The sequence below is a fragment of the Hippocampus comes genome, unplaced genomic scaffold, assembly GCF_001891065.2.
Source record: "Hippocampus comes isolate QL1 unplaced genomic scaffold, H_comes_QL1_v1.1 scaffold7, whole genome shotgun sequence".
Lineage (NCBI taxonomy): Eukaryota > Metazoa > Chordata > Actinopteri > Syngnathiformes > Syngnathidae > Hippocampus > Hippocampus comes.
In genome coordinates this window covers 6,696,900-6,723,655 of record NW_017842060.1, presented here as the reverse complement: position 1 = coordinate 6,723,655, position 26,756 = coordinate 6,696,900, and the positions used below count along the sequence as shown (strand labels likewise).

The 26,756-nt window shown below is 44.6% G+C and overlaps 2 protein-coding genes across 4 annotated transcripts in view; one reads left to right on the top strand and one right to left on the bottom strand.

Annotated features, from left to right (window-relative positions):
* Positions 1 to 4,062, top strand: part of ubn2a (ubinuclein 2a) — a 17,569-nt gene extending 13,507 nt beyond the window's left edge. Inside the window, exons 15-19 of the mRNA XM_019861737.1 lie at positions 5 to 994; positions 1,242 to 1,251; positions 1,815 to 2,024; positions 2,586 to 2,654; positions 2,781 to 4,062. Of these exons, the coding sequence (XP_019717296.1) occupies positions 5 to 994; positions 1,242 to 1,251; positions 1,815 to 2,024; positions 2,586 to 2,654; positions 2,781 to 2,827 (1,326 nt within the window). The 3' untranslated portion in view covers positions 2,828 to 4,062. The remainder of the gene's footprint in view (positions 1 to 4; positions 995 to 1,241; positions 1,252 to 1,814; positions 2,025 to 2,585; positions 2,655 to 2,780) is intronic.
* A 2,436-nt stretch (positions 4,063 to 6,498) lies between these two features.
* myh10 (myosin, heavy chain 10, non-muscle) overlaps positions 6,499 to 26,756 on the bottom strand; it is a 44,305-nt gene continuing 24,047 nt past the window's right edge. For all 3 annotated transcript variants that reach the window (XM_019862072.1, XM_019862074.1, XM_019862073.1), the window contains 27 exons: positions 25,644 to 25,758; positions 23,234 to 23,427; positions 22,950 to 23,071; positions 22,767 to 22,836; positions 22,524 to 22,684; positions 22,100 to 22,208; positions 21,883 to 22,014; positions 21,584 to 21,790; positions 21,372 to 21,509; positions 21,144 to 21,267; positions 20,031 to 20,202; positions 18,455 to 18,667; positions 18,210 to 18,354; positions 17,902 to 18,108; positions 17,708 to 17,812; positions 17,203 to 17,355; positions 16,873 to 17,121; positions 16,565 to 16,777; positions 15,704 to 15,916; positions 15,471 to 15,632; positions 15,171 to 15,388; positions 14,972 to 15,095; positions 14,394 to 14,483; positions 14,158 to 14,276; positions 13,978 to 14,086; positions 7,637 to 7,809; positions 6,499 to 7,408 (listed from right to left, as the gene is read on the bottom strand). In XM_019862072.1, the coding sequence (XP_019717631.1) occupies positions 7,267 to 7,408; positions 7,637 to 7,809; positions 13,978 to 14,086; positions 14,158 to 14,276; positions 14,394 to 14,483; positions 14,972 to 15,095; positions 15,171 to 15,388; positions 15,471 to 15,632; positions 15,704 to 15,916; positions 16,565 to 16,777; positions 16,873 to 17,121; positions 17,203 to 17,355; positions 17,708 to 17,812; positions 17,902 to 18,108; positions 18,210 to 18,354; positions 18,455 to 18,667; positions 20,031 to 20,202; positions 21,144 to 21,267; positions 21,372 to 21,509; positions 21,584 to 21,790; positions 21,883 to 22,014; positions 22,100 to 22,208; positions 22,524 to 22,684; positions 22,767 to 22,836; positions 22,950 to 23,071; positions 23,234 to 23,427; positions 25,644 to 25,758 (4,179 nt within the window). In that variant the 3' untranslated portion in view covers positions 6,499 to 7,266. The remainder of the gene's footprint in view (positions 7,409 to 7,636; positions 7,810 to 13,977; positions 14,087 to 14,157; positions 14,277 to 14,393; positions 14,484 to 14,971; positions 15,096 to 15,170; positions 15,389 to 15,470; positions 15,633 to 15,703; positions 15,917 to 16,564; positions 16,778 to 16,872; positions 17,122 to 17,202; positions 17,356 to 17,707; positions 17,813 to 17,901; positions 18,109 to 18,209; positions 18,355 to 18,454; positions 18,668 to 20,030; positions 20,203 to 21,143; positions 21,268 to 21,371; positions 21,510 to 21,583; positions 21,791 to 21,882; positions 22,015 to 22,099; positions 22,209 to 22,523; positions 22,685 to 22,766; positions 22,837 to 22,949; positions 23,072 to 23,233; positions 23,428 to 25,643; positions 25,759 to 26,756) is intronic.

Sequence of the window (26,756 nt, the reverse complement as noted above, 5' to 3'; positions counted from 1 at the left end):
GCAGGTCACGTGCGCCGCCCCCTCCAAGCTGGTGAGCACTGCGACGGCTTCTTCTACCTCCAGGGCGCCCTGCAGGCCCGCCGACGCCGCCTACAATCTGGTTAAGGCGACCGGAGCCCCCAGCCAGAGACAAGTAACCGTGGCGACCGCCAACAACAGGCCCAGCGCCATCATGGGCAGCAAGATGCATCCGCACCCCGCCCCGTCGCCGCCGAAGCAGCGCCCCCCTCCCACGGCGTCCCCTTTGATGCCCCCCCATCATCAGAAGGCCTTGGCCAACGCCCCGGTGGCTACATTGGGGGTCCCTCAAAGTGTGCTCAAGGGCGGGCCCAAATTGGGCGGCGTCAGCAATAACGGCAGCATGGCGCAGTCGTCTTCGCCGTCCCCGCAATCCCGCCCCGTCCCCGCGCCCCACCCCACCCTGCCGTCCTTCTGCCCCGCAACGTCGCCGTCGCCCGTGTGCCAGACCGCCCCCTCCGCCCAAGGCAAAGCCCGCCCCCAGCAGCCCCAGCCCAACTTCATCACGCCCATGCAGGCCACGCTTACCAAGCCTTCCCACAGTACCAACTCGTCACCCATCATCAAGTTGACCCCTCGCCCGCCGCCACCCACCCCACCGCCCTCCTCCTCGTCCTCTTCGTCCCCCTCGCCATCCTCCTCTCCCTCGCACCCCACCGGCCCCAAACACCAGTACTCCCCCAAAACTTTCCGACCGCCTTTTGGCATCACGGGTAGTGCTCAAGGGACTGCGGCCAAGCAGGCGCCGGGCGCCTTCGCGGGGGCGCCCAAACCTCCGACCAATACCGGCGCCCACAGCTCCACCGGCAACAACAAGACCTCCTCGGCCGCCGGTCACGCAAACAAAACGCCGCCGCCGTCTCCCTCGGCCAATCACAGCCAAAGGCAGAGGCTGGTGGGCGCGGCAGGACAGAATTTGAAGGCGGGGAATGGCTGGGCGGCGTCGGGATCTTTGGCCATACCCTCCACGACATCAATTACACACCCTATCACCTAAGGAATAGTTTTTGAAGAACACGGTTTTTATCAGACGTGGGAAGAAGTCACATATAGTGGTCAGGAAAAGTCTCCGGAGGATGTTATGAAATATCCCCCAAAAAAGGAGCGCGGATGCACAAAGTTCATGGTTGAAACACACCAGGCTCAGCAAAAAACATTTTGCAGCCCGTTGGAATTTTTTCCCGGGGAATAAAGGGTAGCTGCGCATGTTAGAAGCCCCTGCCCACCTCCCGCCCCTGCTCCTTTGCACACTACTGCCGCTGGTCTTGGGTTGCTCAGAATACACTCGCACAAAAAGGCACTCCCATCATAAATTCAACAAAAAATGATAAAGCCGTGGAGTTTATTAACAGCGGCCTGAAGCTACTCGGTGACTGTGTCGGGCCACCTAAAGTTCACTCGCGCTGGCCCTACTGGGCCAGTACAAATTTCATGAAAATGCAAATCTTGCTTTAAAAAAATTTTTTTCATCTTCAATATTTGAGTTATATCGACTTAAATGGACCAATCGTCATTGCTGTTTTTACTTACCTCTTGCTGCACATTTTTTCAGGTTCAATCCTTCCATAACGCTTGAACAAGTTGTTTGATTTTTATACCGCAAACAAAAACATAACATGCAAAAAAAAGTGTCCAGATGCCAATTATGCAATAATCATTTTAACTGATGTCATGAATCGACAGGGTCAGTGCTTGGCACCCCCCCCCACCCAAAAGGGCTTCATTGTCGGTCTCCTGTCTAAGTCGAGCGCCGTGTTGTTTTTCCGCAGTCTTGATGTCTCCCTTGGTGTGCCTTCAGGTAACCGCGGCAGGCGGGCCCCTCCTGGGCAGCCCCTCCACGCTGCCACTGGGGTTCGGAATGCTCGGCGGCCTGGTGCCCGTCTCGCTGCCCTTCCAGTTCCCCCCGCTGCTCAACTTCAGCCCCCCCGGAGCCCCGGGCCCCGCTGGCATGGGCTCGGCCCCCGGCTCCAACTCAGGATACCCCCTAGCACAGAGCGACCTGTTGGGTGAGTGTTGTCCCAAGACAAAACTTTTGACATTCACGCACGACTTGATGGTCAATAGCTGATTAGGTTTTGGTCGTAATGGACTTTGACCTGTGTCTGAATATGTCACAAATCTAATTAGACTCACAAGATCAATATGTGAGTACTTTTGATAGAAAACCTGTGTTTTTAATATTTGAAATCGAGTAGGTGAGTGGCCAGATTGGCTTTGATCTGCATTGGGGTCCCAATATTCACCAATGAGCAAATATGAAAAGATACTTAAAAAAAATCATTTCACTACAGAACAAGTCATGTCAGTCCATATTAAAGCCCCTAACAAGGTCTTTCCACATTTGTAATTAGTTGATGCAATGCATGACCCAGTAGCCCCCCCACCCCCATGTGGTTTTTGCCTTCAATGTTTTAAAGTGATAATTTAATGAGGAAAAGTTTTTCTGGATTTTTTAATAGGTCAAAGCTTCAAAAAAAAAAAAAAAAAGACCAAAAAACTTGAATCTAGTTCGATGAATAGACAGACACAGCTATTTTCCCCTCATCCTCCATTTTGTGTCTCCTCAGAGCTTTACAAGAGTCTCCAGTCCGGGTCACAGGCCACTCTACCTCCTCACTTGCAGCTTGCTTTCTCAGGTAAGACCAAGTCTCTCCTCATGTCACATTTTATTATTTTTTTATTTTATTACATTTTTTTGGGACCCAAATGTTTGGAAAGATGTCCATAAAAATAAAAAATTGCTGCTCTTCTGCTGCCATCAGACACCAACCAAAGTCAGGGCGGAGACAAGCGGAAGCCAAGCCACTGATAGCTGCTCCATCATAACAACATTGGACTCTTTTGATTGACTGACTATTGCGCCAATGGGACACCGCAGAGCTTTTTGTCTTGCTTTTTTTTTTTTCTTTCAGTAATTAAAAGTGGACCTGGATGGACTTTGGCACACAAACAAACTTTGTAGAACAAGACAGAGTGGGTGAGGAGAAGATGTATTTTAATTTTTTTTTTTTGGTCAACATGTTTACATCAAGCGACCTTGATCACTGTGGAAGGAGAGAACATGAAGATTTCTATTTAAACGGCGGGGCAGAGTTCTCGACAAAAAACAAAACAAGATTGAAAGAAATCTGATGCTTATTTTTTTCTTCGTGTCCTTTTTTAGCCTTTTTATTGTCGCGACACTTCCTCCTCTTCTTGTTTCTCGCTCCCACTGACGACTGTTAAGTAGTAGCTTAAATTATAAATATTGATAAATTATTTGTAATTTACACAGGGACGTTATACTGTGTGTGCGTGCGTGTTGGAAAGAGATGAATGTGTATGCGTAGGGAAAAAGCAAACAATATACTGTTAATTCCACATTCTCCCAACAGTACGGAGTGAACGTTGCACAGGACATTTTGTTGTCTTTTTTTTTTTTGTTTGTTTTTGGGGTGCTCTTACATCACACTGGACCTTTTTATTGTGGCGCGCTAAAGACTTGAAATGAGAATGCAGCAGGGAGAGATGCGAGATAAGATTGTAGCATACTTGAATGACTTATCTTTTGTTGTTTTTTTTTGTTTTTGTGTTGCCATTTCTCCAACGTTAACACATGCTAAGGCCTTAGTTTGGACGCCGGTAGAAAATGTTCTATGCAGGATATATGTGCAAAAGTAACCAGAACACCCCGCGCCCACCCCATGCTTAAATGACTGATTACCTCCATAGACCCCTACCCACCTTTGTGTGCGTAAGACTGACATGGTTGCACCGAGAATGACGCCAAAGATTGTTGTAGCTCTCCTTCTTTCCTCCTGTGTACGTGTGTGTGCGCGTGTGTGTGTGTGTTTCATGTCGAGTCATGTGACCCACAGCAGTGATTGACACTTTGGGTGAAGGGGATAAGATGGGGGCTGAAGGAGGGGTAGACTGGTCAGGTGTAAACAATAAGACATTTCTCTGAATCGGTGGTTTCATTAATTTTTTTTTCATTTTAAGTAGAATTACTTTCTCCTGTGTGTCAAATACGGAATTAAAACACAAAACAGGTGGTTTCCTTGACGACTCGGATTTCTCTCTCTTCGAGGGTTAAGGGACTGTGTTTCCCAAACGTGATTGATGCAAGTCACCCCGTTTTACGTGAAAAAACAGACAACACGGCACACACGAAAACAAAACGTCTTTCTGCGCCAACGGTGTAACGCGCAACCTGGTTGCATCATATTGGTTTACTGTCTATCGACCAAAACAAACATCACAACTGCTCTGGCATCGCGTGACCAAACCCGTGAAAACAGATTTAGAATTAGTCTACGGGGTTGATGACATTATGGTTTGGAACCAAAAATAAAAAAAAATGGCTATATATTTATTTACAAGTAGTTTGTGCAACATACATTATAAACCTTTAAAAAAAATGCAAACAATTGCGGTCCTTAAAAAGGATGCCAAACAAATCAGTGACTTGCTGTGCGAGCCGCAGGCGACAGCCTTTTAGTTCTATCGTGACTCTACTTCCAAATACTTCTTGATAGGAAATACTTTAGAACATCCTCATTATTGTCAATATTTTACACAAATATGCCCCCCCCCCCGAATATTTACGGTGAAAGGACAGAACAAGTGAAACTGTTACAATGAATATGCTTTATTTTCCTTATTAAAAAAAAAAAAAAATGATTACAGTCTAGAAATGCAGGTAGACAAGAAATAACACTGGGAGTATTTGTAGTGGAATGCCTGCTCAATACTAATAATGACAATCATTACCATCGTAATTATAAGAACCGGATGTTACTCAACTACTTGAGGCTGTTAAAGCTTCCAACCAAATGAAAAATATCCTGTACAATCATAACTCGAGACTTCTTAATACGGAGTCAGAATGAGTGTTAAGTATGGCGAAAACAAGAGTGGAGGTAACGCGTCGTCACGTACTGTACCATTTGGATACGAAGCACAGGAACAAAAGCGAGAAAAAAAAATTGTTGGATCGCGTTTGGTGAGCTTTTAGAATCCTCGTCTGTTGATGTTCTTATTTAGTGTCTTAAGGCACTTTTAAAGAAACATACGTTGACCCGTTGTCATTTTACACTAAGGAGATGATCTGCACTTTATATGAGACGATGGAAAGCCGGTTGAGCATTTCTTCCGAGTTCCTAGAGATGAGGGCTTGAACAATTTGATTTCACACTCAAATGTTTCATGAAACATGAAAATGTCAACACCAGAGATTTGTTGACATGATTTTTGGGAATCTGATTTATTTTACGCCGTGCTTGTCTGGTAGGATTTAGTCAAGTTATTAACGTGGACGCTTACAAGACTGCAAGTTACCATGTTTCATCAATTAATAACTAGATTAACTGTCTTACTAGATTAATGATTTGTCTTTATTTGAATATGAACCTAACCTATCAGACCCCCCCCCCCATCCAAAAATATGTATAAATCTGATATGGTTTGTAATACACATTAATGTATCGCTGGCGTTTGTTAAAAAAAAAACTTTCAAAAAGATCCTTGGGAAAAACACAAACATCAAATAGCAATCGCAATATTGACAGGGGAGGGGAAAACAAAAATCACTAAGACTATTTTTCAAAAATATTCACCTTAAGTTCCACATCAGAGTAGGCTTTTTGTCCTCTCTAGCAATTTTTGGCAACTACATGTTACCGTTGACTATCAAAATAAAACAGGAAATGACATTTCTCCATCCAGTCGTGGAGAAAAAAAATGTTACGAGTAAGAAACTCATCCTTCTAGTGCACTAAATGGTCTTGTGAGTGAGGACTTCAACAGGATATCAAGGAATAAATGCTCAACCGGCTTTCCACATGAGACTAACCATCAAAATCTTCCAGTCTTTTTGTGTGAAGTGAATGTTGAAAAAAATAATAAAATAGAAGCCCCTAACCTCAATTCTTTCCTCCATTTTGATGTCGCCGTGCGGCTCTTGGCCGTCCGTTCCTTCGCCACGTGTTGACGTGTCCGTTGTGTTTTAGTCACCGTCGCCGTAATCCGGTTTGCATTTTAGTTCCTTGGAAGTGCGCGAGTCGACTTTTTCTGTCGTGGCATACTTGATAAATGAGAGTGTGAGTCCGCCTGCCTCCCCAAAAAGCACTTTGTACCCCACATCCGTGAAGGACATTGGAGTAGAAAGGCAAAATGTCCGTTTGCCTCGCCTCGAAGCAAAGAGGGAGTTGGCGGGGAAAAAAAAAAAATAATAATAATACAGCGGTACCTTGACTTAAAAGCTTATTTTAGTTACTTGAGCAGCTTAGGAACTCAAATTGCTCATATCTCAAGAATTGTATTTTAATTAGAAAAATAGCACTGTACAGTACTGTAGTTAAAACATACGTGAAGAAATGTGTCTAAATACTGCCACAAAAAAATGGAAAATGCAAGCATAAAACTGGAGTTGCACTGCAAAAATGTATCTTGAGTGTATTTTTTTAATATGAATTTTCTTTGTTCCTTTTTTTTAATCCCACAAACGGAGGTGCACATCAATTTTTTTGTACAGTGAACTGCTGCATAAGCTATTCATGGTTCAGTATTTGCAAACTTGGCGGGGGTTTTTTTTGGGGGGGGGGGGGGGGGGACTAGCCTCCCCCCAGTTGTTCGCTAAACTTCTCATATTATTTTGGCACCATCTGCTGGAATTGTGGCGTTGTTAAGTTGAATTGTATGTGAGTGTTTGGAATTGAGACGTCCTGTTTTGTTGTCCGTCCCTGAATGCACCTCGTGCGCCACCAAAAATGAAAGTATATTTTTTGCTTCTCTCACAATGCCGCCACAAATAGCCTGTGAATTAATTTGCTGTTACAATTATTTGCGGAAATTAGCCCGTAAAGACTTAAGAACATTTGGGTAAAGTGCGAGTGCGCGTATTTTTTTGCTCATGTGTGATGTCACATCAGTTCATGCTAGCGCATCAAGCTAGTAGGCTAGCTAATATTATTCATGAGCCAAATGTGAAGGTGAATTGTTTGTTTGTGTTGAACAACTGACTGAAGAGTCTTATGTAACAAGGGTTCGTGATTGTGTACATGCTAGATGCATGGTGTTCAAGTACTCTGCCACCATCGTGCGGCATCTATACACAATCACAATCCCACCCTGCTTTTTTTTTCAGGGGGCGGGGGACTGTGGGAACTTGGGCCACTTGTAAGTCAAGGTACCGCTGTGGGTGTCATATTGGCGGACAGATGTGCTGCATTGTTTCGAGTCCAAGTCAGAGTGAGCGAGCGTGATCCTTCACTCCATATTGCCGATGTCGTTGAAGTCGCTGGTGCGGCTGTCGGCGTCGTCGTCAGAGCGATCCACGGAGGCGCCGTCCACGTTCAGGTTGTGGTGGCCCGAGCGACCGGAGGATGAGAAACCGACGGGGCCGCCGCGCCTGAGCGCAACACACAACAAAGCAAAATGCTTGAATTCAGAATGAACAACCCCCCATCCCCCGGTTGTTTGGGATACACAACGCAAAAAAACAAATAACTCCCAAGGCAAAGGCAAGTCGAGTCTTCCAGAAGCCGAGCAAGTCCCAGACTTCAGTGTGAGTCAAGTCATATGATCTAAGCCCCTCCCACCCACATATGTTGATGATTGTGTGTTGAAGTGGCGTCACCTGAGTCTGCTCTTGAGGCTGCTGATCTCGCGGCTGAGGCCCTCGCTGGCTTCACTGGCGTCGTCCAGCTCCCTCTGCAGCTTCCTACGCGACGCGTTGGCCTTGGTGGCCTCCTCCTCCGCCTCCTCCAGCTGACGCTTCAGCTGCTTCATACGCGAGTTGCCTTTGTCCATCTGGGCGGACGGACGGACAGACAGACGGGTGCGTTGAATAGAGAGACAGAGCAAATGGCAACGGCAAAGGACATCAACAGCTAATCAAGTGCATTTGGTTTCTCCGAGCGAGGGGAAAAAAAATCTAAATATAGCAATATTAAACTACTATTCTTGCTTTATTTCTTGTGTTTTCTCTTAATCTAGCCCAGGGGTCAGCAACCCAAAATGTTGAAAGAGCCATATAGGACAAAAAAAACAAAAAACAAATATGTCTGGAGCCGCAAAAAAACAAAAGCCTTCTATAAAACGTACAATGAAGGAAACACATGCTGTATGTATGCAGGAGACTGGACTGTCTCAGAATTGTTTGTTATTCATTCCTTTGTTGTGTGTTCACAAACGCCCCCATAGAATTTATTTTGTCATTTCCTAGCTTGATTTTTTTGTTTTGGTGCATTATTTTCGCTTTTCTTCGTGTCAGTGAAGTTATCATGAATTTCCGTTTTTTGGAGGCTGTCTGTGAACGCCTCTCGAGTTGAACGAGATGAGAGAAGGCACGGAGTCGGACGCAGACATGTCTGTGTTTGTCGAGACTGTTAAAAGCAGAAATAAAGTTTAAGGGTTCCCACGGGTTCTTAAAGTTCATAAAAATCCATAAAAAAAGAAGTTGTAAAATGATGTTCTTAATTGTCCTTAATTTTCAGGGAACGCTTCTAAAATCAATAAAAATCTTTAAAAATTAACCTGTGGTGTTCATTTCATTTGTGTATGGGCCGAATAAAACGACCAAGGCGTTTTGGGCTGAAAAAAAAATGACCATGTATAGTAAGGCTTTTTTTTTTGCCAAAAAAAACGACCATGTAGAGTAAGGCGTTTTTAGCCGAAAAAAACGACCATGTATAGTCAGGCGTTTTTGGCTGAAAAAAATGACCATGTATATATAGTAAGACGTTTTGGGCCGAAAAAAAAAACGACCACGTATAGTAAGGCGTTTTTAGCTGAAAAAAACGACGATGTATAGTAAGCCGTTTTGGGCCGAAAAAAACGAACACGTATAGTAAGGCGTTTGTAGCCGAAAAAAAACGACCATGTATAGTCAGGCGTTTTTGGCTGAAAAAAATGACCATGTATATATAGTTGGGCATTTTGGGCGGAAAAAAACCGACCACGTATATCAAAGCGTTTTTTGCCGAAAAAAATGACCATGTATATATAGTAAGACGTTTTGGGCCGAAAAAAAAAACGACCACGTATAGTAAGGCGTTTTTAGCCGAAAAAAGCGACCACGTATAGTAAGGTGTTTTGGGCCGAAAAAACGACCACGTATAGTAAGGCGTTTTTAGCCGAAAAAAGCGACCACGTATAGTAAGGTGTTTTGGGCCGAAAAAACGACCACGTATAGTAAGGCGTTTTTAGCCGAAAAAAGCGACCACGTATAGTAAGGTGTTTTGGGCCGAAAAAACGACCACGTATAGTAAGGCGTTTTTAGCCGAAAAAAGCGACCACGTATAGTAAGGTGTTTTGGGCCGAAAAAACGACCACGTATAGTAAGGCGTTTTTAGCCGAAAAAAGCGACCACGTATAGTAAGGTGTTTTGGGCCGAAAAAACGACCACGTATAGTAAGGCGTTTTTAGCCGAAAAAAGCGACCACGTATAGTAAGGTGTTTTGGGCCGAAAAAACGACCACGTATAGTAAGGCGTTTTTAGCCGAAAAAAGCGACCACGTATAGTAAGGTGTTTTGGGCCGAAAAAACGACCACGTATAGTAAGGCGTTTTTAGCCGAAAAAAGCGACCACGTATAGTAAGGTGTTTTGGGCCGAAAAAACGACCACGTATAGTAAGGCGTTTTTAGCCGAAAAAAGCGACCACGTATAGTAAGGTGTTTTGGGCCGAAAAAACGACCACGTATAGTAAGGCGTTTTTAGCCGAAAAAAGCGACCACGTATAGTAAGGTGTTTTGGGCCGAAAAAACGACCACGTATAGTAAGGCGTTTTTAGCCGAAAAAAGCGACCACGTATAGTAAGGTGTTTTGGGCCGAAAAAACGACCACGTATAGTAAGGCGTTTTTAGCCGAAAAAAGCGACCACGTATAGTAAGGTGTTTTGGGCCGAAAAAACGACCACGTATAGTAAGGCGTTTTTAGCCGAAAAAAGCGACCACGTATAGTAAGGTGTTTTGGGCCGAAAAAACGACCACGTATAGTAAGGCGTTTTTAGCCGAAAAAAGCGACCACGTATAGTAAGGTGTTTTGGGCCGAAAAAACGACCACGTATAGTAAGGCGTTTTTAGCCGAAAAAAGCGACCACGTATAGTAAGGTGTTTTGGGCCGAAAAAACGACCACGTATAGTAAGGCGTTTTTAGCCGAAAAAAGCGACCACGTATAGTAAGGTGTTTTGGGCCGAAAAAACGACCACGTATAGTAAGGCGTTTTTAGCCGAAAAAAGCGACCACGTATAGTAAGGTGTTTTGGGCCGAAAAAACGACCACGTATAGTAAGGCGTTTTTAGCCGAAAAAAGCGACCACGTATAGTAAGGTGTTTTGGGCCGAAAAAACGACCACGTATAGTAAGGCGTTTTTAGCCGAAAAAAGCGACCACGTATAGTAAGGTGTTTTGGGCCGAAAAAACGACCACGTATAGTAAGGCGTTTTTAGCCGAAAAAAACGACCATATATCGTAAGGCATTATGGGCCGAAAAAAATGACCATATATCGTAAGGCGTTATGGGCCGAAAAAAACGACCACGTATAGTTAGGCGTTTTGGGCCGAAAAAACGACCACGTATAGTTAGGCGTTTTGGGCCGAAAAAACGACCACGTATAGTTAGGCGTTTTGGGCCGAAAAAACGACCACGTATAGTTAGGCGTTTTGGGCCGAAAAAACGACCACGTATAGTTAGGCGTTTTGGGCCGAAAAAACGACCACGTATAGTTAGGCGTTTTGGGCCGAAAAAACGACCACGTATAGTTAGGCGTTTTGGGCCGAAAAAACGACCACGTATAGTTAGGCGTTTTGGGCCGAAAAAACGACCACGTATAGTTAGGCGTTTTGGGCCGAAAAAACGACCACGTATAGTTAGGCGTTTTGGGCCGAAAAAACGACCACGTATAGTTAGGCGTTTTGGGCCGAAAAAACGACCACGTATAGTTAGGCGTTTTGGGCCGAAAAAACGACCACGTATAGTTAGGCGTTTTGGGCCGAAAAAACGACCACGTATAGTTAGGCGTTTTGGGCCGAAAAAACGACCACGTATAGTTAGGCGTTTTGGGCCGAAAAAACGACCACGTATAGTTAGGCGTTTTGGGCCGAAAAAACGACCACGTATAGTTAGGCGTTTTGGGCCGAAAAAACGACCACGTATAGTTAGGCGTTTTGGGCCGAAAAAACGACCACGTATAGTTAGGCGTTTTGGGCCGAAAAAACGACCACGTATAGTTAGGCGTTTTGGGCCGAAAAAACGACCACGTATAGTTAGGCGTTTTGGGCCGAAAAAACGACCACGTATAGTTAGGCGTTTTGGGCCGAAAAAACGACCACGTATAGTTAGGCGTTTTTAGCCGAAAAAACACGACCATGTATAGTAAGCCGTTTTTCGCCGAAAAAAACGACCATGTAGAGTAAGGCGTTTTTAGCCCAAAAAAGACCATGTATATATAGTAAGGCGTTTTTAGCCTAAAAAAATCAACCACGTATAGTAAGGCATTTTGGGCCGAAAAAAACGACCATGTATAGCAAGGCGTTTTTAGCCGAAAAAAACGACCATGTATCGTAAGGCGTTTTGGGCCGAAAAAAAAAACCGACTAAAAAAACGACCATGTATAGTAAGGCATTTTGGGCCGAAAAAAACGACCATGTATAGCAAGGCGTTTTTAGCCGAAAAAAACGACCATGTATCGTAAGGCGTTTTGGGCCGAAAAAAAAAACCGACTAAAAAAACGACCATGTATAGTAAGGCATTTTGGGCCGAAAAAAACGACCATGTATAGCAAGGCGTTTTTAGCCGAAAAAAACGACCATGTATCGTAAGGCGTTTTGGGCCGAAAAAAAAAACCGACTAAAAAAACGACCATGTATAGTAAGGCATTTTGGGCCGAAAAAAACGACCATGTATAGCAAGGCGTTTTTAGCCGAAAAAAACGACCATGTATCGTAAGGCGTTTTGGGCCGAAAAAAAAAACCGACTAAAAAAACGACCATGTATAGTAAGGCATTTTGGGCCGAAAAAAACGACCATGTATAGCAAGGCGTTTTTAGCCGAAAAAAACGACCATGTATCGTAAGGCGTTTTGGGCCGAAAAAAAAAACCGACTAAAAAAACGACCATGTATAGTAAGGCATTTTGGGCCGAAAAAAACGACCATGTATAGCAAGGCGTTTTTAGCCGAAAAAAACGACCATGTATCGTAAGGCGTTTTGGGCCGAAAAAAAAAACCGACTAAAAAAACGACCATGTATAGTAAGGCATTTTGGGCCGAAAAAAACGACCATGTATAGCAAGGCGTTTTTAGCCGAAAAAAACGACCATGTATCGTAAGGCGTTTTGGGCCGAAAAAAAAAACCGACTAAAAAAACGACCATGTATAGTAAGGCATTTTGGGCCGAAAAAAACGACCATGTATAGCAAGGCGTTTTTAGCCGAAAAAAACGACCATGTATCGTAAGGCGTTTTGGGCCGAAAAAAAAAACCGACTAAAAAAACGACCATGTATAGTAAGGCATTTTGGGCCGAAAAAAACGACCATGTATAGCAAGGCGTTTTTAGCCGAAAAAAACGACCATGTATCGTAAGGCGTTTTGGGCCGAAAAAAAAAACCGACTAAAAAAACGACCATGTATAGTAAGGCATTTTGGGCCGAAAAAAACGACCATGTATAGCAAGGCGTTTTTAGCCGAAAAAAACGACCATGTATCGTAAGGCGTTTTGGGCCGAAAAAAAAAACCGACTAAAAAAACGACCATGTATAGTAAGGCATTTTGGGCCGAAAAAAACGACCATGTATAGCAAGGCGTTTTTAGCCGAAAAAAACGACCATGTATCGTAAGGCGTTTTGGGCCGAAAAAAAAAACCGACTAAAAAAACGACCATGTATAGTAAGGCATTTTGGGCCGAAAAAAACGACCATGTATAGCAAGGCGTTTTTAGCCGAAAAAAACGACCATGTATCGTAAGGCGTTTTGGGCCGAAAAAAAAAACCGACTAAAAAAACGACCATGTATAGTAAGGCATTTTGGGCCGAAAAAAACGACCATGTATAGCAAGGCGTTTTTAGCCGAAAAAAACGACCATGTATCGTAAGGCGTTTTGGGCCGAAAAAAAAAACCGCCTAAAAAAACGACCATGTATAGTAAGGCATTTTGGGCCGAAAAAAAAACGACCATGTATAGCAAGGCGTTTTTTGCCGAAAAAAAACACCATGTATAGTAAGGCGTTTTGGGCCGAAAAAAAAAGACTAAAAAACGACCACGTATAGTAAGGCATTTTATGCCGAAAAAAACGACCATGCATAGTTAGGCGTTTTGGGCCGAAAAAAACGACCACGTATCGTAAGGCGTTTTTAGCCGAAAAAAAAACGACCATGTATAGTAAGGCATTTTTAGCCGAAAAAAACGACCACGTATAGTAAGGCGTTTTTAGCCGAAAAAAACGACCATGTATAGTAAGGCGTTTTGGGCCGAAAAAAAAGGACTAAAAAAAAAACGACCATGTATAGTAAGGCGTTTTTAGCCCAAAAAAGACCATGTATAGTAAGGCGTTTTTAGCCGAAAAAAACGACCATGTTTCGTAAGGCATTTTGGGCCGAAAAAAACGACCATGTATAGTAAGGCATTTATGGACCAAAAAAAAAAAACCGACCATGTATCGTAAGTCGTTTTGGGCCAAAAAAAAAAAAAGAATAAAAGAAATCACCATGTAGAGTAAGGCGTTTTGGGCCGAAAAAAAACCGACCACGTATAGTAGGGCGTTTTTAGCCAAAAAAACGACCATGTCTCGTAAGGCATTTTGGGCCGAACAAAACGACCATGTATAGCAATGCGTTTTGGGCTGAAAAAAACTATAATTGTTGCCGACCCCTGGTCTAGCCGCTTTTTTTTTTTTGTTGTTGCTATATTTTGTCTGAAACAGACAAACAGAAAAAGCAACACGACCATCAAATCGTTCCACAACTGTGTAGCCCCATTCACCTGTTCTTTGTACTGGTCGGCATGACGCCGCTCGTCCTCCACCTGCATCATCACCTCCTTCAGCTTCTTCTCTGTGCGTCGGAATATCTTATTGGCCGCTGCTCTCTCTCTGAAGATGGCGACCAACACGAAATTAATGGTTGACCTCACGCGCGGTGTTTTGAGAATGCTAGCACCTACTTTGCCTCCTGTTCCAGCTGCTCCTCCAGCTGCAAGATTTTAGCTTCCAGCGCCGTGATGGAAGCCTTAAACTTGGACTTGACCGAGCCTTCCAGCTCCGCTAGCTTGGCTTTCAACTCCTTTGTGGGACAAATGGGACTTTTATAACGTGAGGCTTACGGTATTCAAGGTATCTGGTGTGGGCTGGGGTGGATTGCCGAGAAAAGCGAGAATTTTTTGGAAGAGGTCTGTCGCACCTTGTTCTGACGCTCCATCTGTTGCCGGGCGTTCTCACTCTTTTGGGAGGCACCGCGCTCTGCAGCCAGCTCCGTGCTTAGAGTCTCCACCTGGAGAAATTGCGTTTCAAAATGAGGAGTCTGCAAATGCCCACCCCCGCCGCCCGCCCCGCCATTTTCCATGAATCATTAGGGGCCATATTCTCCTCTATGTGAAACTTAGAAAAGCTGCATGCTTTTCTGGCCGCGCACATTCTCCCGTCAAATCAAATCTGTCATTGGTGCACCCTCCCGCCAGCTAAGTTCACCGTCAAATCTGGGCGTATTTTCTTGTGGATCTAAGCACATCATATCGGACATTTTGATTCTGGATTCAGTTTACCGCCTCTTGAGTCTTACTTTACATATTGCTCTTTTTTGACCTGACTATGCCCCGGATGTCATGTTTATTTTATCTTACTGTGAGTCAGACACGCCCACAAGCTCACCCCTGCTGCCGTATGTATAAAGTGACCATTTTTAAATCGTATCATTATCATCAACTATAAGCCATTTATTGTTGAGTGCACCCCATGTCACAAAGAAAAACGTGCGTGTACCTGCAGCGTGCTCTTTCTGAAGCGCTCGTTGAGCAGCTCCGTGTTGCCCTGCTCCTCCTCCAGCTCCTCCTCCAGCTGGGCGATTTGAGCCTCGAGCCTCCTCTTTTCATCCAGCAGCAAAGACCTGACAAAAGCGCCGATGTCAACAAACTCTTGTCTTTGTCACCTTTCGGAAAAGTGACGGTCGGCGCGCACTGACTTTCCGGAAGTGCTGTTGGAGATTTCGTCCGCCAATTCGTCCCGCTCCTGTTCGGCATGGCGGCGAGCTCTCTCGGAGGCGGCGTGGTCCTCTTGCAGTTGTAAGACTTCGGCCTCGAGGCTCTTGAGTTTCTTCTCGTTTTCTTTGGACTGCAGAAAGATCTCGTCCCTGGAGGACCGCGCCTCCTCCAGCTCCCTCTGATAGTCTTTCATCTGAGCCTAAGAAAAGTGGGCGAACACTCTGTGGTGAGACGCAGCCGGTAAAGTAAAAGAGGTGGATGACTCGTGGGTTTTTGCGTACTTGTAGTTTCTTAAGCTGCTTCATGGCCTCATCCCTGCCTTTGTTGGCTGCTTCTATTTGTCCCTCCAGCTCGTTGAGGTCCATCTCCAGCTTCTTTTTGGAGGCCACAGCGAGCGTCCTCTGCTTCCTCTCGTCTTCCAACTCGGCCTCCATTTCACGCACCTGCTCGCAGCACGTCTCGCTCAAACCCACATCTTTGTCTTGAGGCAAATATGAAAGTCATAAAGACCGACCTGTTTGACCAGTGCCCTCTTCTTCTCATCGCCCTGCTCGTCTCTGGCCTGCAAGTCCCGATCAAACTGGGCCTTCATGGCCTGCATGTTGACCTCGAGCCGCAATTTGGCATCCTCGGTGGCCTGCAGCTCATCCTCCAGCTCCTCCAGCTGAGTCCGCATCTCCTCCACCTGCTGCTCCAGCGTACGCTTGGACTTCTCCAGCTCGTGGACCTGCGAGGAAAAACAGCAACACGTATTAGGTACTATTATAGTTATTATTTTTTGTGCCCTGTTACTGTGGTAAGTATAAACAGAACAAGATAGAGCATCATGCTGTGAAGCAAATGCGTTTCTAAAACCGCCAGAGGCAATTTTAGCCACTTTCATGAAGTTGTCTCTTTAAAAAATGCGACCGCAAGGAGGGGGCTCAATATTATGTGACAATATTAAGAAAAAGAACAATAAGAATAAGAAAACCTTTATTTGTCTCACAATGGAGAAATTCCCAATCTACAGCAGCAAAGTTATGAAAGGAAGAATGTAGAAGAACAAAACGTCTAGGAGCTGCTGTAAAGGCAGCCACTCTCGCGGCGCCATCTTGAAATACTTTCTTTAAAAAACATCATTATTTTTTAAGTGTTTATCTTTATTCAACAATATGAAACATTATTCATTTTCTATTCAGTTGATTCAACAGCCAAAGGATTTAAGGATTAAGTGTCATTTTTGAGGAGATCTATTTGGAAATATCTAGTGTAAGGCATTTTAGGGAACCATGGAAACCCATTATTAGCATTAGCAGCGGAGAGAAGAAATTAGCTCTTTTTATCGATTGATAGACTCGATAGTCTATCCTATTCATGAAATGGATTCGCTTACATTCTTTCCCACGTCATCCTTTGAGCTCATCAGGTCCTCCATTTCTGCACGGAGCTGCTTGTTGAATCTCTCCAGCTCCTCCTTGGCCTCCAGCGCCTCCTCCAGAGCTCTGGCCATGGACAAGGCCTTGGTCTCCTTCTCCCTGGCCTCGGCCTCCGCACGGTCACGCTCCTCGGCGTACCTAGCCGACACGGTTTTCTCCTCGGCCAGCATCTGTTGCAATGAAGTGAAACATGGCCGTCACATTCAGAAGCGTTGACAAATCGGGATTGTTTATTCCACGGAAATTAAAAAGTGATGATGGCAACCTGGTCAAACTTCTTCTGCTTCTTTTCCAAGTTGGAGACTATCTGCCTCTGGTGGTCCAAGTCCACCGCCAGGTCGTCTAGTTCCTGCTGCAGTCGGTTTTTGGTCTTCTCCATCTTGTCCATTGCCATGGCTTTCTCCTCCAGACGCTGGCTGCTCAGCTCCACGTCTTTCTGGAGTTTTCGCTTCACCTCTTCCAGGCCTTCCATGGCTCCCACATCCTCCTCCAGCTTCTTCTTGGTCTCAAGCAGCTATAGGAATTGTGGAATATTCTGAATGCACGATAATCCCATGCCGGAAAGTTTTCTTGGCAAATAAGATCCACGTCATACCTGAGCTTGGGCCGTCTGCAGCTGTTTCTCCAAGTTGCGTCGAGCCTCCTCCTCCTCCTCCTGCTGCTCCAGCAAGGTGTTCTTCTCCTCCTCCAGCTGACGCACTCGACTGCCCAGGTTCAGCTTCTGGCGGGTCTCCTCCTGCAGTAACTCCTGCACCGCACAGCCACAAAAACATGCTCGATGCCAGTCACGATAATGTTTGCAAAATCATCCATTTGCAGTCGACATATCGGCAGTGAAACTTCCTCTTGCCAAAGTTGGTCAATTTCATAGTTTTTCACAAGTCGATATTTTTGGACAACCCCGATGTGGGTCGGTTATTCTGACAAATTCTTGACCAATGCCAAGTGTTGAAAGTGGCTCGCTCTTTTTGACGATGCAATGCTAACGTCTCAATAAACACTACATTTTTTTTTCTTGAAACGTGATGGTTTTGGGGACGTGAGGATTCTGTCCGAGGCCGGCAGTATGCGGCGCCATTTGACGTGGCGGTATTTCCTACATGTGCATCCTGCAGCTGGCTTCCCAAGTTGTCGGCATCCTTGGTCAGTTTGATGCCCTTCTTCTCCGCCTCTTCCAGCAAGGTTGACACGTTGTCCAGCTCCAACTACAGGAGGACAAATTAAAAAAAGATAGATAGCTATCTAGCTAGCTATCCTTCTAGCTAGCTTGCTCGATATTGTTGGCGAAATCTACCTGGAGTTTGTGGGAACGGTCGGCCATCTCCCCCTTGGCTCGCTCCATTTCAGTGGTTCTGGCTGAGAACTCCTGCATCAAGGACTCCAGCTTCTTCCTCTTGTGTTCAGACTCTGTCTTCGTCTGCTGCAGAATCTTCACCTCGCAGACCAACTCTTTGTTGTCATTTTCCAGGCACTGCTTGTTCTTTTCCAAGTTGGACTTAAACTGCATCAAAACGGGATGTTTTGAATTGAGAATCGCAGTAGCTTGGTCTTGTTCACTGACCGTCCATCTCGACATGAGCACCGCTGATGGCGAAGACTCACTCTCTTAGCCTGATCCAGTTGTTCAGAGAGTTCCTCCAGCGCTGTGGCGTGCCTCTGCCTCATTTCCTGGATCTGGGCCTCATGGTTTTTGCTCTCCTCGTCAATCGCTTTCTTCAGCTCAGCTACTTCTTGCTCTCGCTTGGTTCTTGTGTCAAAATGGAAAAACACAAAAATCAATGTTATCAAGATAAACAGGATTTTTGTTGCTTTCTTCCTATATGGTTCAAGCAGTATTAACTAAGCACCTGAGTTCTTGCTGGGCGGCGGTAGTGTCCAGCGTGTCCTCCAGCTCTGTCTTCAGAGCCTCAAGCTCCTCGCTGAGGTCCCTCTTCAGTTTTTCAGCTTTACTCCTGCACAGCTTTTCAGATTCCAGGTCCTCCTGGAGCTCAGCCAGTTGGGCCTGCAACTCGCGGATCTGCTTGAGGGCATTGTTCTTCTGTGCCGTCTCTTCGTCCGTCCTGATAGAAGTTATAAGGGCACATTGAATGTATGTGTAATTAATTGTATCGATATTTTTCAAGAATCAAGCATTCTCATTTATTCAAGTGTTTCCCCCATCACTGTGCCACACGTTTCACCAATGTCCAACTGACATTCCGGCGACTATCACGTAATGTCATGATTACCGTATTAAGTTTTCAACATGTGTTTAATCTTGCAGACAGACATTCACTTTGTCTTGTTAATGTCTCAAAGCTCAAATGTCCAGCTTGAAATACTGATGCTTTGCGGTAACATGAATAGGAGGAGATTGACTTGAGAAAGGGGGCAACGGTGTTGAAATAAAGTTTACACGTCTGCTTCACATTTCTCAAGTTGAGTTAAGGCATGGGTGTCGTTTGCGTGTGAGGGGATAACATAGCAGAAACCTCGAGTGGGTTTTCTCCAGGTGCTCTGGGGCCCCCGTGCACATTCCCATGCCAGATTCACCCAAGACTGAAAATTGTCTAGAGATGTGAATGTGAATGCTTTGTTTGTCAATATGTGTGCTGAGATTGACTGACAACCAGTCCAGGGGGCACCTCACTTTTCACACTGTCAACTGGAATAGGTACAAGCTCACCGGCAACCCTAATGAAGACTTAAGAAAGGCTCCTCTGAAATTGGATGTGCTTCACGGTCCCTAGGAACAAGATGCACGTATTTCCCTTTATTTATTTACGAAATTATTTTTTAGAATATATTGCCAACCAATATATTGGTGTGCAGTCAGCGAGTAAGCAGCTCCATTAGCATCAATTTCCCACTGCATTAAGTATATGTGTGTGTGTCTGTATGCGCACGCGTTGAGTGTGCGCTCGCTGATAAAGAAAAGCGTGCGCTCAGTTGACACACTCAGCATTTATCTCACCGCTGTCTTTGTTGTCATGTCTATTTGAGGCCTTGATTGTGGGCTGAGTACTCTGCAGTGTGGTTGCCATGGAGGCGGACGACACACCACGGGAAGAGGATATGTGCGGTAGTACAACATGGAAAGTGGAAAGTCACTAAACAACAAGAGGTGCCACATGTTCGACACAATTCTTTTTCTCTGCAGCTGTAAATGTCACTATTTGTGGAATCATTCAAAAACAGATACTTTATATATTTTTAGGGATGCGGGTTGGATGCAGCAATGTTTTAAAGAGGTGCTGCTAATCTTATGAGGTGATTAAGAAGGAAAAAGCTAACACAATGTTAAGCCAAGCACCATACCAAAACAAAACTCTTATTTTGTGTGAAACTGGTGTGCTTCCTTTCACTGCCATTGACGGCTATAGATGCCAAATATGCACTGTGACTGGGAGGATTGGCAGTGAATGTGTTTAAATGCAATTATACCTGGCCAAGGAAGTCTGCAGCTCTTCTTCTTTCTTGGCCAACTGGATCTTCAATTCCTCAATCTGCGCCTGGAGCTCAGCAATTTGGTCTTGCAGGTCTGTTGTCTCAGCATCCAGCTTGCGTTTTGCCTTCTCCAGCTCTTGACGCGTTTTCTCTTCCTTCTTCAGACGCTCTGCAGGAATACAAACATGTATCATGTGATACATGGAATGTAGTTAGCTCTACACATTTTAAATAATGTAAATGCAACATGATAAGACAAAAGGACAATTCTACGCCATATCGGCAGTAGGGTTGTGTATCAATATAGTCGTTGCAGCTCTCATCATAGGACTACTACTGTTGGTAATTCGGCTGTTGTTGTACCCATTGTTCTCTCGTCCCTCCTCCAGCTGCTCAATCCCACTAATCTGTTTTCTGTCCTTATTTACCCTCTGTCCTGCTACGCTTGTCTCCGCAGCTCAATGGGCGACTCCGGTCCTCGAGGGCCACTATCCTCCATGTTTTAGATGTTTCCCTCTTCCAACTCACCTGAATCCAATGATCAGCTCATCACAGCAAGCTCTCCAGAAGCCTGATCATGATCCTGATCATTTGAATCAGGTGAGTTGGAAGAGGGAAACATCTAAAACATGTAGAATTATGGCCCACAAGGTCTGGAGATTGCAAATGCCTGGCATAGAGTCTGGTTTCTATTGGGATTCATCCTCTGAGGGAGTTTCCCCTTTCATTTGTCTCCAAGTGCTTGCTCATGTGGGTTCAGTTGGTTTTCGTATATAGATGCAGTATTTATGCATCTATAATGTATCAGGATTGTGGTTCTTTACCTGTGCAATGTGTACAGGTGGTTTGAGATAACGTGTTGTGAACTGGTGCTTTATTAATAAACGGACGTAACCTAACCAACCCTAACCCCCGACCCCTAAAGTTTAACCCCAACCCCTAACCTGAACCCCCTAACCCTCGCCCCACCCCTAACCCCAATCCTAACCTGTTGTTGTTAATCATTATTGCAAAAAAAAAAAAAAAAAGTTCACAATTTAGGATGACTAAATGTTGGACATTTCCCAAAGTGAGAAAACGCTGATCATGTGCGCGAGTGGCCTCTCTTACCCTCCAGATCCACCATCATCATCTCCTGCTTGTTCTTGAGCTTTCCAAGGTTCTTTGCTTTCTCCTCCTCCTCTGTCAGCATGGTGGTTGCTTCGTTGATCCGGTCCTCCAGCAGCTTCTTCTCCTGTCAGGCACAAAAACAAAGCATTATTTAGACTGTGCCTTTTGACTCATTTAAGATGAAAAAGCCCCCTGCCACAAATTTCCCATTAAAAATGGCCCTCTCACCTTGTGGAACTTGGTGTTCTGGTCCTCCAGCAACACAATGTCTTCTTCTAATTTCTTGATCTTTGCCTCAGCTGTCACTTTGTCGAGCTGAAGCTTCTGTCGTGCGGCTTCCTCCTCGTCGAGCTGCTCCTCGAGGTCCTGCTCAGGAGACAACATGATGATCAGCTACAAACACATCAAGGCTTATCCCTCACAAAAAAACACAAACAAACCTGAATGTGCGACTGCATCTTCTTCTTCTCGTTCTGCAGACTCTGGTTCCTCTCCTCCTCCTCCTCCACCCGAGATTCCAGGTCATGGAGGATCTCCTCAAGCTCTTGCTTTCTGGAGGCCAGACGAGCTCGCATCTCTTCAGCCTCTGCAAACAGCTCCGTTTCTGCCTGGAGCTGCTCTGCTAGAATTGTCTTTTCCTCCACGAGCTGCTCAGGGGAAAGTTGTTGAATTTAATGCTATTTCAAAAAAAAAAAAAAAAGGCAAAAATTTGGGTTTTGTTCAAAGCAGACATGTCAACCTGTTGGTGTTTCCTCTCCATGTCCACAAGCTCATTCTCCACCATCAGCTGTCTCTCCTTCACCTTGACCAGCTCCTCGTCTTTGGCCTGCATCTCCTCCTCCTGCCTGGTAACCTGGAGAAGAGGCTTCACCTGATCGGGGACAAAAGAAATGGCTGTAAAACGTAGTGTTCCACTATGTGCTGTAGCTGGAAGAATCGGGTGTGGGTTTTCCCGCCTTGGTAAACAGTCTCCACCACTGCCAGTGTCGCAGCTTCAGGTAAGCTGCACAGTTCCTCTGGAGAACTTTCAGGGCGCTTAGCTGTTGCTGTTTCTTAGCAAAGGCCCTATGGGAGAAACAAGTTCCACGATTATGCTGGTACCCGCTGAAGACAATCTTTCAAAAAACACTTAGATAGCACTCAGAGAGCACAGACCTCGAGGATTAGTCACCTGGAAAATCAATGAGTGAGCAGCTACGACACTTGATCTTAAGGAGGTCAAGTTTCATCCAGATCAAATGGAGGCAAAAAGTAATGAGATTTAACAATTAACGTGATCATATGTTTCACGGACATAAGAGTCTGGAATTTGATTTTTTTGTTGCCCGAGAAAGAAAAATTAATGTAGTTATCATATAAAGAGTTGATTATGTTACTCACTTGCGTGCCAAGTAGCCACGGCACACAGACTGGAAGTAAATGATGATGTCTGTGATCTTGAGATCACGTTCCTCCTCCAAGTGAGCCAGTACGCCAGTTCTGAAAAAGATCTTACTCTGGCCGATCCGAAACAGATTGGGGTCCAGCTCAAGGGCTTGGATCTGGAAAAAGAACACAGAAAATTGCTGCAGTGACATCATAGTCCAATAAGTAACCATTACAACAACAGCGAACGCACATTACCATTCTCTCACAAGCTTGTTTCCCATCCATGAAGCCCTTGGGGATAGCGTTGGGAGTGAGGATCTCATATCTGTCAGCGGAAGAGAACACAAAAGTCAACTCAAATTTACACTTACCAGTGTAGTGTGATAACCCAGACGCATGCACACAAAAAAAAAAACAAAGAAAAGGATTGCATGTCACCTCTGTCTGAATTCCTGGAAGACAATACGGTTGGGGAAGCCCTGCCTGCAGATACGGATCCCCTCAAGAACCCCATTACACCTCAACTGGTCCAGAACCAGGTGAGGCTCCAGTTTACCTGCCTAGAAAAGGAAAAATAATCAAGAGGGACGGCAACAACAACCTCTAACAGTTTATGCCACTGTATTTGTGCCAGACAGACAAACTGTTCCACAAAAACATTACAGAAAATATGTGTTGACTTGTCCAAATACAAGTAATGTAGATTTAAAGGATGCATTTACTCGTTTTTCGTGGTTGGGGATGATACAGCGGACAAAGTTGGGGTTGGTGTTCCTCAGTGTGGCCATGAGCTTGGTGAGTGACTCCTTGTAGAGCTGACCCACCGTCCTAAACATGCCCTTCTTCGTTTTGTAGGTGGCGCCGAACGCCGTCTCGTTCATGCCTGCCACCTGGTCCAGGCCCACTATACGATCCACTGGTGGGCGAAGAGGGGGAAGAACTGGTTAGAAACGTGTAACTTGACACGAGTGGAAGGAGCAACGGTGACTGATGTGGTGATGTAATTACAACAAGGCCCGATGCAGACGGATGACAGGAACACTACGAATGACCGGAAGACAGCTGCTGGCACACAAAGTCTTGCACTAATTCTCACTTGTGAACTATTTCTTCACATTCACTAATAGGTTTTTGTAAGCTTGCAAGAATAAATTGATTCATAAATTGTGTCTCAATGAAGACACACTGATTCAGGGCTAAAAAACATGGACATGTGAGATCAGAAAGAAATGCCCAGATATCATGCGGTAGGCTATAAACAGAAAAGGGGTGACAAAGCAATCTGATTGGACACTGTGCCAACAAGACATTGATCATTTTTTCCCCTTTAATGAATTTGAGAATTATACTGCGTTAAAATGTCAAAAGCATGGGACAAGGGCTCTTTGTGGTCACAAGAGATTTCATCATAATCATCTTCATAATAGATTTGATGTAGGCATTGTGCAGACTAGTTGACCAGTCGACTTTAGTACTCCACAATGACGTTTAGACAGTTAAGTCAACCAGTTGCTAATCACGAGTTCTTGGCTTGTGGGGGGAGGCAGAGCTGTTTGCACCAAAACAGCTGAGTGTGCTGAATAATAAATAGTACACCCCCCTCGGTGGATTTCAATTGTCTTCTTTTTCTGAATATGCAGCTTTGCAAAGTGAGGTAAAACCCAGTAAAGGGGAAAAAGTCAAGCTCGAGCAGGATTTTGAACAACTTGTCAACTTTTCACTTTAGCTGGAATTACCATCACGCGTCAGGGAGCGAGCCCTCACAGCCCACGTCAACGCTCTTGTGTTCAAATGTGCATGTTTTATGTAAATTTGGTGTCATAGTTGTTAATTGTCCGTGCATGTAGGTTATTGCAAAGCATTCCTTACTTCGGTCATTTAAAGAATAAAATTGTATTGCACTGAAAAACATTATCAGCGACTCGCAGACGTGAGTTTCAATCACATTAGTGTCGCCCTGACTAAATCTTGAGTCATGCAACCCCTAGTGTGAAGTGCACTTGACTGTCAGCATGGAGTTAACACTTGAAAGATTCTAAATGTACCATTTTGAGGCTACCATATGTGGAGCCTGAACTAAGGTATGCAATTGTCTTCTTGTTAATGTAAGCTACAGTTTTAGCACTCTGCCTCAAAAGCAATCCTTGAAAAAAAAAAAAAAGCAATTGTGGTCACCAGTACATGCCTAAGAAATTTGGGGTGTTTTTTTTTCAATCACACAACAAATTTCCGCCGTCTAGTCTATCCATAGTTGATAAAGATAGCAGAGCAGATAAATTGTAAATAGGCTTTCCAAAGTGACACAACTCATTTGTGACCGAACAATGGGTGAATCAAAGTCACAAAACTTTCATGAGTGGCAGACTGCAGCAAAGCAATGTCTGCCGGCTGCGTGAACCCTCCAACGCTCAGCTCATGGCCAACGCAAACACCACAAATGACATCTGGTTTCATTTGGCCGTTACTGGGGGAAAAGGCGGGGAAATTGATGTCGTTAAATGTTACCTCAGTAGCGACCTAGATTTACCACATTTATTGTTATCACATTACCGGAGCAGGAATACAACATTACTCCGAACAACTGCACCACACCCGATAAGCTTGTTGAAGAATATAACAATCACAAGTAGACCCATATAAGCACATGAAGCACACTGGCACAACTAAAGACAGCTATAGTCTAGCCTAGCTCAGGGCTTGGTGCTAATGCTACTGGCCATGACATGGAGCCATGCAGCCTGGAAGCAAATGACAACACTGTCTGAAGCATGACACATAGATCCATCAGATCTGGGCTAAAATGTACTGACAGGCTGTCGCTTTAACCTGCTTTGTTTGGTTGCATGAGCATGTTGGTCTCATAATCCAACTACTATTTTGGCCCAGGTCTGCTATGACACTACTATTCACCTGCTGGCTCATCCAGACTAGTGACATTGTCATAGAATGAAGCCCTTTGAATGGTCTGAATCTCTATAACACAGACAGAGACAGAGAGGGGAGGAGGGGTGTTAAAGAAGTCGCAGAAATCAGCTCGGCGAGGCAAACCCAGCTGTTAGGTAGCTGGCGCTCAAAAGGTGAATTGTTGAGATGTAATTGCCGTTTTGATAATTCGAACCCGAAATGACTCACCATCTTTCCACAGCTCCGCAACAAATTTGTCGGTGGACTGATGCAGAAGCGTGGCCACGTTGTCATTGAGGGGGTCCATGTTCTTCATTAACCACTCATCGGCCTTGTAGTCCACCTGAGGAAGGACACCACAGTGCTGTGTCAAATCTGTGATGGAATATTTCAAAAAACATTCTGTACTGTTAAGTCCTGAAAGTGATTAGATACATGACATCTACTCAAGGCTGTACTGGTATAATGACCTATCGCGCAAGGTCAGCTGGGCTCCAGATTATCTGTGGCCCTCATGGGGAAAAGTGCTATCAAAAAAAAAAGTGATGGATGGAATGAGTTAATGATATATATATATTTTTTTAATAAATTGAATGAATTCATCACTATGCCTAAAATGGTGGATTTAATGGTGCACACAAACTAGGCAATCTATACTGTAATCGAGCACACTTAATACCTAAAATCTAATAGCTAGAGTGCGTTCTCAGTACCATGCACAAGTGTGCAATGCAGACATGTGTAATTGGTGCATCTGTAATTCTTGATAATCTTCATAATCATATTCGAAATGAAAAGAACCAAAAAAATAAATCCACACAATTTTGGAAAGCTGCAGTAATACAGTTTTGTATCATGAAGTGATGAGGCAGGTAAGCATGCTCAGTCACAGAGGACAAGTAACCATGACAAGAAATGATATTTTAGCTACATTTCACCCCAAATGGATAACTAAAACGATACTGTCTCTGCTGAAGGTGACATAAAAGATAAAGAAAGACAAGTCATCGAAAATCATTGTTTCCATGCTTCAGGTAATTCAATCTTCAGAATAAGACGGTCACGCGTCCGTATGTAAGAAACAGGCAGACATTTTTGACAGTGCCAGGGAAGATTACAGATGGCCATTGTGTATGGATCATTGTGAACGCTTCGATTCACACCATATCATTTATTTCATGCATACCTAATATTGAACATTTGGCGATGTGGCTCTGTGCTTCAGCATTCTTTCCACCCACCGCATAAAATTGCAAATCTTTGCGGTTTTCGATGATAGTTGTGTAAGACGTAGTCCCTGTAATGCTAAGCAGATGTCCTCCTCAGCGGGTCTCGCTCTGT